The 10,389-nt window shown below is 34.1% G+C and overlaps 1 protein-coding gene across 1 annotated transcript; it reads right to left on the bottom strand.

Annotated features, from left to right (window-relative positions):
* Positions 1–663: 663 nt before the first annotated feature.
* On the bottom strand, positions 664–9,975 carry LOC139904532 (starch synthase 3, chloroplastic/amyloplastic-like). Its single transcript, XM_071886440.1, has 15 exons — positions 9,652–9,975; positions 8,926–8,998; positions 7,281–8,525; positions 6,948–7,162; positions 6,581–6,851; positions 5,914–6,092; positions 4,973–5,080; positions 4,477–4,586; positions 4,284–4,389; positions 3,287–3,457; positions 2,968–3,096; positions 2,200–2,514; positions 1,994–2,105; positions 1,616–1,739; positions 664–991 (listed from the first exon to the last, which is right to left on the bottom strand). The coding sequence occupies exons 1-15, from the start codon at positions 9,778–9,780 to the stop codon at positions 862–864; spliced, it is 3,417 nt and encodes a 1,138-aa protein (XP_071742541.1). The 5' UTR covers positions 9,781–9,975; the 3' UTR covers positions 664–861.
* Positions 9,976–10,389: the final 414 nt, after the last annotated feature.

Raw genomic sequence — 10,389 nt, 5'->3', positions numbered from 1 at the left:
ATTTCCCCAGCAAAAAAAGTTTCAAAAGACCTCGCAATTAGCCCGTTCTTGAATTGCGAAATGGTTTGTGAATTGCAAATGTTCGGCCTGACACGGTCGAAATGGCGAGCTGACTTTTGCAAATTGTGACTTGATCATGATCCAAATAAAATTATCAAATAAAAAAATATTAGACTATTAATTTTAGACAAGTTAAGTACGATTGTTAGACTGTTAAATCGGGACAAAGAGCAATATTTAGAAGAAAAAAAAAAATTGATTGAGTTAAAAAAAGTTAATATAGACCTTACAAATGAATAAAACTCAAACGTTACCAACAATAAGACCGATTGTAATGCGCGTGTTCAAACCCAAATTTCACCCAACACGCCATGAGTACGCTGACAACACCGCAAGTTAGAGCTTCAAAAAAGTTGGCGTGCAAGTTAGAGCTTCAAAAAAGTTGGCGTGCTTGGTGACTTGGTGTTGCACATGAAAATAAATTGGGTTTCATAATTTGTTTAATATTATTTTATTATATTTTCATTTTCTTTTCACTCGACTTGCAATCAATTCTTAAAAATAATTATTCAGCAGATGAGTTTGAGTCGCTAGTAGACAAAAATAAATGTGTGCATGTTTGCCATTTTGAAAAAATAAAAACTTAGATAAGCAACAAATATATAAAGTAAAAAACTAATATTAATGGAAAAATAACAAGCTTTACATTTATTCCCATCCATTTTCCACATCAAAACTTAATTAAAGAATCATAAGTGTACAAGAAACATATCCAAGTAGACCTGTACAAATTATTCTACTGCTGCAACTTAATCTACTAATCGGACCTCAGTTTTATTCGTCAACTCGTCTTCAATTATTTCACTTTCGAGCTGCATGGTAGAGTTCAAGGTAATCAAGAGCCGGTCGATTCCATGACCAATCTTGCTCCATCACCAATTTGCATAACGAATTGAACCAATCACGACTTTCATACCATGCAGAAATTGCTCTGTTGAAAAATAAAGAAATTGTTCATTTAATGAACTCATAATTTCCTCAAAATAGTTTTTCTATAAAATATAAAGACAATATCACGAATGGTCCCTGTGTGGTTTGTATCAGATATCACTGATAGTCCCTGTACTTTTTATCCCTTCACGAATGGTCCATGTGGTTTGCATTTTTAATCACCAATGGTCCCTATGGTGCATATCCACAAGGACCATCCTTGACAAAAAAAATGCAAAACACAAGGACTACGGTGATTCAAATAGAAATCACAGGGACCATCCTTGACGGGGAAAAAGTACAGGGACCACCGGTGATTTCTGATATAAACCACAGGGACCATTTGTGATATTATGTCAAATATAAACAATAAATAAATCATTTATGTTATAAAATACTTATAAAAGGGTTTTACTAATGTGTGCCCATGTAGCAGCAATTGGTATGAAAGGAAGGTAGATAATTAATCTTAAATTACCTCCGAATAGTTTTGTTGCAGTTACTATAAAACCGATTATTAGACCCTCAAATAATCGAATCACGCAATTTGTTTATCCACATATAATAAATGGATTAGTGTGACTACAAATCACGATTATGAGTTTAAACATCGTCATGTACTTACCTGTTGACGGCATAATCAACACCAGCAGCATCGGCTCCTTCGAAGTTAAAACCATTTGGAACAAGACCTTGTGATTGTGCTCTCTCTTTATCATGTTCAACATCAAATACTGTGTCATAAAGTCCTGCCAACAAAGTCAAAACAGTATAATTATTATCAGATTTTTAAAATGTATTTATATTAAGGCAATAGTAGTTTTATTCAGCATTTTCACAATAAAGATTAGTTAAGAATAAAAAACCAAACATAATTTCAAAATTTAAAGCTCATCTACTAGAATATTTGGTATAAAACTGATTAATAAATATAACAAATCTAATTGCTTTTTAAGCTGCCTGACATAGAAAGTCAAACTATAACTATGACTAATATGGATACCTCCAGTTTTGCGCACTATAGGTATCGAACCATATCTCATTGCTGTGAGTTGAGTTAGCCCGCAAGGCTCGAATATTGAAGGGACTAATATGAAATCAGCACCAGCATATATCTAAAACAATATAATATAAAGAATATTATAATATATAAATATAAATAAAATAATAATAAGTTAGACAGTCTTGGTCAATCAGAAGTTCAGTTACCAAGTGAGATAATGGCTCATCGTAGGTCAAACATAGGCGTGCACGGTCATTATGTGTCGAATGTAGTTGACTAGCCAGATTAACAAAATCATTTTGTATCCGAGGATCAGGTGCCGAGCCTAGCAACACGACCTGACTGCCACGGTCGAGGGCCCGCCAAATGGCGTGTTTGATAAGGTGAATTCCTTTTTGATGAGTCAAACGGGTGATGATTCCAACCAAGGGTAGATCAGCCCGTTTTAGGCCAAGATTTTGTTGTAAAGCTTCTTTGGCAGCCTTTTTGCCTTCCACTACATTTTCTGAAGTGTAAGATACCTAAAATCACACACACCATACAAATTAATATAACTTAGAGTGGGGAAATTGGTGTAACTTAGAGGTTCAAACCTCACTATCAACATATTTTGGTGGCCATGGAAAAGCGTCGGAAACGGTCACGGGATAACCCAGTTAGGCCCTGTACATCTGAGTAACACACAGGAAAACCTTATCCATTTATCCTTTTTAAAGGTGGAAAATTGGTGGGTTGACTAATGGGTCAGCGTTAAATATTCTACACGGGTCGGGTTGACTTAAGATGCATATTCCCAAATACTATAATCGTTTGAATAAATAATTGGTGTGACATAGATGACTATATATTTATATTATTTGCATTATAAGTTCTTCAAATAAAAAAATTATTTAGGAAGTTTTATGTCGCAGACGAAATACCGGATCTCTATTAGTAATTCCCTTCGGGTAAGTTTTAGTTGTTAAGTTACTTACAGGAAGGAACTTGTCATTAAACGGGTCCCACATATCCGGGTCGATGCCATTGAGTATTCCATGAAACTTATACAAATGAGGGGCAATTACAGGATTACCAGCAACCTCTCTTGAATAAGTCGGAGATACCTGCACGAAATATTTTGGAAATTAAGTAGACGTAAGTCACACGTTTTATTAGATATGAACTAGAAATTTTAAGGTATTATTTAACTAACTTAAATTATCATGTGGTGACTGCTTGTCAACTTTTCCACATAAATGAAAGTAATAGTAAATAAATGAAATAATATAAGAGCGTATCATCACAAGGATTTACCGTAGTAGCCTTGTCAGCATACGTCATAGCTTTACCAATCAATTTAGCCCCAAATTCAAGGTTATGAATTGTGAAGACAATTCGTGCTTTACTCAGACCATAATGCATATACTCATCCTTAAACAACCATGCAACGGGTGCACTAGACCAGTCGTGACAATGAATCACATCCTGCAAAAAAAAAAAAAAAAAAAAAAAAAAAAAAAAAAATTGAGATATAAAACATTTATTTTTAATATAGCTACACAATCGATAGTGCATCCATCAAAACGTTATCGCGAGTTACGATTCTTGCCATGACGCAAAACGAACAACACAGGTTCGCAGGATATATTAGGTGTTCTGATCTGCGTTTTATATGTAACTATCTGATTATTCAATATACAACATAGGATAACTTATTGATCCTTTATTTTGACCTAATTCAAGATATATTTATTTACATATTCCATCTCTACGTTTTCACAATAATGACAGTTTTATTAATATCTCTATCAATTTCTTGAATGATAGAAGTTTCATAACACTTAAACAGTTAATTATCTAACTATTACAACTACATATAGGCAGATCACATAAACACATTATCTTTTACAGCCAATTAGCTGATTATAAGTTCTTTATATAATTTCATATCCCATAATAACATTTAAAATGCACATCCACGCACCTTCAAAGATTTTCAAATACAACCCTTCTAGAAAAGTAAGTTTACATACATTTATTTCATAAAAAATCAAAAAACTTTAGTAGCTTGAGTAATGATGAGATCCTTAAGCGATTATACACTACTCGCACATTCAACGCAACATGTTCCATGAAGGTTTTTAAAAATTCTCAACTATCCAAATTCCAAAACACTCTGAAATTTCCTTGAGGCAAACGGGCATATTAAATTATATATAGACTCCCGAATTCTGATAGTTCTAATTCTAATTTTTTATCTAATAGCAATTAAAGCAAAAAAGTAATTTTGTGTACAAAACGTTAAGCTTACAGGATGAGATCCAGTTTGAAGAAGGAACTCAAGAGCAGCATGACAGAAAAAACCGAATCTTTCACCGTCATTGTTGCAACCATAAATGCAGCCTTTCCAGAAGAGTCTGATAGATAAACAGATACAAATACAAGATTAATACTTGCTTAAAGTTCAATCTAAATAAATATTTTGATGATGAAAATTCTTTTACCCGTTTTGGGGCTCTAGAAAGTATACAGAAAGCCCTTCAACCTTCCCGAACCAAACTTTTATTTCTGTCCCACCCCATGAGTAACTCTTATGAAAACCAAAGTCCTTCACCTACATTAAAAAAAGAAAAGTCAAAAGTAGAAAGAAAATGAGTACACACCACAATCATTTATTAACAACAGAAGAAACACCAAAAAGAATTATTAGAATATTGCTTTCTTTTCTGTACCTTGTTTGCTAGAATCAAGGTCAATTCGCAACGATATGTAAACGATAATGTTTCTAAAAATCAATGACCTTACAAGGGAAAAACGACAGATACAATATCCACCATAAATCAACTAGCTATTTGACTCTTTTCAAGAATACATTTTAAATGGTGAGAGCAGTCGATCACACTAATATATCCGAAAATGTGTGTAATATAATTTTTCATTAAGAATCATAACCGTCAGTGAAAAACTTAATAAGACAAAAAAAGCGTTAACGTATCTTACATTGCTAAGATTCAAGATATCATACTTGGGAAGAATGATATCAACATTGTGGTTTAAATCCTGAACAGCACGAGAAAGACTAGTCACCACATCACCAAGGCCTCCCACCTGAAAAAAACAGGATAAAAAGTCAACACGTGTTTAACAAGGTCATCTTTTAGTATGGGTCAAAACGGGGTCAACACAGATAGGGTTTGGTTGATCCGGGGTCAACTTTTAGTATGGGTCAACACGGGGTCAACACAGGTAGGGTTTGGTTGATCCAGGGTCATCTTTAAGAATGGGTCAACATAGGGTCAACACGGGTAGGGTTTGGTTGATCCAGGCTCATCTTTTAGTGTGGGTCAAAATAGGTAGGGTTTGGTTGATCCGGTAACGCTTTATTGTCCACCATATATAGTCGATGCACTAAATACTTTTAAGAAGCTATTTAATTACAATAATATTCTGGACTATTACATATTCTAATAATTCTAACTATCTGAATCTGAATACAGCAATATAGGAGGTTGTGTGTATAAACTGTACATTTTAGCGACCTTCAACCAGTTTGACTTATTTGGCCCGTAACCTTATGGCTAAGTTCACCTGCCTATTATGAAACACAAACCATGTTGACCCATTCAAGATAAAAAGGAACGACGATGCGGCATCAAAAAATAACGCCTGGGAGACACATAAACTCTTACTATCCACAAAAACTACTATCTCGGGATAACAATCATAACAACCGATCCAATTGTAAAACATCGTTTAAACCAATCCAGTTTTCTAGAGTAGTCATAAAAAAAGCATTCGGTGTTAGCATTTTACAGGCCCCAGTTAAAGTAAACCAAAATAATCTATTATTAACCAACAACGGTCAAGTAAGAAACTACGTATCACGTAATTTGTTATTATTATTACAGCTTGAAAGTACATAGTTTCATAAGATGAAATACCTTTGCAATAGGGGCCATTTCAACCGAAATATGTACAATGTGCATCGGAGGTTCTTTTGTGATTCCTCCCGAAACCGGAATATGGTAGTCCATTCCATTCTTATTGTCGAAAACACCGTCATCAGTTTCCTTCTCAGAGAACACAAAGTCCATCACATACGCATCTAATGGGACCTTAACTGCAAGAAAATGAATAAATTTATTGACTTCATACCAACAGGATAAAGGTAACGAATTGGATTTGTAAACCAGATGGGAATGGAATTAGGTTTTGGCTCAAATTGGGTAAACTTTGTAAGTTTGTATTAATTGTATGTTACGGGTCGGGTTAGGTTGACAAGAAATACTTTTGAGCATGAATGAGTTGGATACTTGAATATGATAAGAAAAATACTTCATTCAAAAATATTATTATTTTCATTAGCAAATGATTTAGGAGGTTTTAAGATGACACATACACTTTAACAGTTTTAACTGACTTGTGACCCGTTTGACCAATTTGACTTGTTTCCTTTCTAACTAATCCTAAGATATTATTCATCTACTCATTAGAGACAAAAGATAATGCAATCAACCCGTTCATAAGTAAATGGGTCAAAATTGCCACATATAATACAAAAGGTTCTGCTACATAAAGTACACATATTAATGTAGTATAACAGCTTACCAGAGGTTTTGACATGTGTCCCATTTTCTGCAGGCAACATTTTTTGAGGTGGCAAAAGCCCCAGGCGGTGCGTCCAACGGTTAAACGAGCCTCTAAACCAAACTTCAGGTTTCCCATTCAAAACCGTATTTACGGGATTATAAAAAACCGTCACAACGTCTCCTGCTCGTACTTCTAACGGGTCCGTGTATACTACGTTCTTTTGTGACAGCAAAAACGTTTTCATAGTTCTTTCTTTCGTTTCTGCTTTCAGCCGTGCTGTTTTTTCAGCCTATATAAATGAACAAAATACAGACTAATATACGTCATCAATTATAACAACAAATATAAATATAAATTAATGAAAGGGTGGATATAATCCGATAACCTTTGCATGAATTTCTTCTTCTCTTAGCCTTCTTTCAGTTTGAAGTTTCTTGTAAATTTCATGTTCTTCCTCAGCCCAAAATAGTTCGTGAGGAACGGATATCGAGACAATCGCATGAAAATCTTTGCGATTATTGTTATCGTACAAACTGGCATGCTGAGGTGGACCATCAGCAAAAACCCAATCCAATACAAGCGAACGGTTGGGGACCACAACTATATAAAAATCAAAGATGTATTCCAGTAAACCAATCATAATAAAAGTTTTAACTTTTTATAAAAACATATAACACGCATACTATTTATTACGAAGTGAAAAGATACCGTTGCATACCATCAACGTACCACCAATCACCGCCATTTTTTCGTTCAAGCTTTTCGAGCTTCTTAACAATAGACAATCCATCTCTCCAGTTATTATACCCTCCAAGAATCCACAAATCTTTAGCGTTTGCAAGTGGGCCCGCACTCTTATTATAATATAATTTAATAATATCGTCCCATTTAAACTCACTAGGCTTTATATACCACACGTTTTCATCAACATTCGCCGCCTTTTCCAAAACTTCTGCAAGTATTCCTCTTCTTCTTTCGGCTTCTGCACGAGCTTGAGCTCGATCGGCTTCACTGGACGCCTTTTCGGCTTCGATCCGTTTTTGTTCTTCCAATTGTTTCTCTCTTTCAAATTGTTCTTTTGCAAGTCTTTCAAGTTCTCTTCGTTTTTCTTGAAGTAAAATCTCTTCAAATTCAAAAACATCCATACCACCTTCCACAAATATACAAAAATCTTTCATTTCATTGTTTTCGTAAACATCTTTCCCATTAAAAAAGACGAAATCGATCTTGTACGCTTCCTTTGGAACATGCACTTTGCAAGACCACCAATCCAAACCGAAATTCGTCTTGTCCAACTTTACACTAAAAGATTTATACCGCCAATCATTAAACGCCCCCATTATCAAGATTTCTGACTCGTCACATAAACTTGAAACAGTTCTATTAAGAAATATTTCTATATCTTGATCGGGTGTCACAAGTTTAGGATAGCAAAATACTTTTTCGCCTTTTACAAGAGTTTCGTTAGCAAGTTTTTTGAGTTCTTGAATTCTTAATTTTTCTTCCATTTTCTTCCTGAGCACCTCTTCTTCCATCTTCTTTTTAATTAACTCTGCTTCCTTTTCTTTTTTAAGCAGTTCTTCGATTTTCTGTTTACGTAATTTTGCTTCTAATTCTAATTTTAACATCATAGAAGCTTCCTCATCATCCTCATTTTCGCTACTCAAAGTCTCAATTTGAGTGTTCTCTTGTAACTGTGATTCGCTTATTTCATTGGTGATGTCATTTTTTACATTTTTTGTCGTTTGACTAAACTCGGGAACCTTATCAATTTTGACTTCGGTTTTACTTTCTTTCTTTGTGGGATTCACAACCTCTATAGAAATAGAAGGATTTAAAGCTTCTTTACCTTCAATTGCTTTTTGATCTTTTCTTGAATTGCTTGGTTTGGGCTTAAATCCTTTTGGGGCAGAGTCATTAGCCCTTGGTGTCGACACTTTATGTCGCCTTTTTCTTGAAAAATCTACAACAAACACAATTGACGAATAATTTCAAACTAGTTAAGATTTTGGGTGCGTTTGATAAAATAGAATGATCAAGTGCTAAATGGTTCGCATTTTGAATGATTCAAAGGTTCTTATTTGGTTGTCAACGACAATAACCAGTTTGATAATCATTCTGAATAATGAACTCTAAGAATAATGTAAAATTAATGTATCAACCATAATAAATGAATAAATATAAACTTCCAAACATAATCTTTAAGCAATTCATTTTATAATTGTCTCAGTATTCAGTTCCACAAAATGACTTAAATGAGGTATATTCAAACATCCTTCAATAACCCCAATTCTTTTCTCAACAATTTAACATCTTGAACTTCAACAATTGTTCAATATATTAAGCAAAGTTCAACAGCTAACCTGAACTTGCAATAATTTGATGCGAGAACCCAGCAATCACGGAATATTTGTACCACGAGCATGATTGTGTAAACTGCACATAAATGTAATCAACAAGAGTAAACCCACACACACACACACACACACAAATTTGTGAAGCAAAATATCAAAATGTACATCAAAATAGTACCAATAAAGTAAGCAAAAGGTAATATATTTTTTTTCGGTTTGCAGAGGAAACCTCCCTATCGACAAAATGTGGTCGCCACTAGCGAGTAAAACCCATGGGTGACGAGCCCCCGAGCTACGAGACCCGTAACCGGGTGAATTGCGCACATTGGCGCCCCCTCTAGTCAGAAGCCCATTTAATTCGATCTTGGACGTTACCAGGACTCGAACCTGGGTCTCCAGCTTCATTGGGAACTCGGAGGGGTAATATATTTTGTAATCAAGACAATTATTTAACTAACCACACACAAACACTTATATACAACAAGAATGATCCAAACTATAAAAAAAAATTACTCAAAAGCCCCAAAACCCTAAAACAAACAGCACTAAAAATCTCCCTATCAGACACCAATACACCCAAATTCACTCCATACATGTGCAAATTCAAATACATTTCAATTAAAACACATACCCACAAGCAAAATTCAAAAAAAAACCAGAATCCAACATTCAAGTAAATCCATGTCACATATCAAGAAATCATCAAAAACCAACAAAGAAAGGAGTGATCTTTACCTGTGAAAACAAGTTTATTCTTCTTGAAGGGTGAGACCCAATAAAAGGTTTAATCTTTACATGATTTTTGTCCCTAAGAACTGTTTTACCACAACAAAATGGTGTGTGAACCTGTAAAGATACTTCCATCGATGCCCACCTTCACTGTTCTTGATCACAATTTTAGTTGAAAAAGTTGAACCTCTTTTTTTATTTTCGCAATTATTATTTCTCTGTTTTAGTGCATAGTTACATTGATAAGTGTAGTTTTATTTATGGGATATATAAATATAAATATATAAATATAATGGAGTATATAATAATTTGAAGAAAGAAAGAAAGAAAGAAAGAAAGAAAGAGGTGTGATGAGAAATTCAGTACAAGATTTAGTTTGGTCTTGAAAGATAGCAGCAAAATCTGGGCCTCAACCTCAAGGTTGCTGCAATGCATGTGATTTAGAAGTTTTGCTCCTTTAATTTTTGACTAATTTTCTTTTTTACCCTCTGTACTATACACTATTTAACAGTTTTAGTCAAGCGTTTTCTTATTTCATTTATCTATCGTCCTTTTAGTTAAAGGTCTAGTATCATTTATTTATCATCCTTTTAGTTAAAGGTCTAGTTATCACTTACGGAGTATCAGTTATCACATAGCCTAATTTCCCAGATTTGTAATCCACATATGAAAAATAATATTTAATAATAAAATTCGCAGTGGTAAACAAAGTTTTCTTTTTTATAGGATACCACGTTATATGTA

This window comes from Rutidosis leptorrhynchoides, chromosome 4 (assembly GCF_046630445.1).
Source record: "Rutidosis leptorrhynchoides isolate AG116_Rl617_1_P2 chromosome 4, CSIRO_AGI_Rlap_v1, whole genome shotgun sequence".
Taxonomy (NCBI): Eukaryota; Viridiplantae; Streptophyta; class Magnoliopsida; order Asterales; family Asteraceae; genus Rutidosis; species Rutidosis leptorrhynchoides.
Note: the sequence above shows the minus strand (reverse complement) of the source record. Positions and strands in the feature narration are given on the sequence as shown.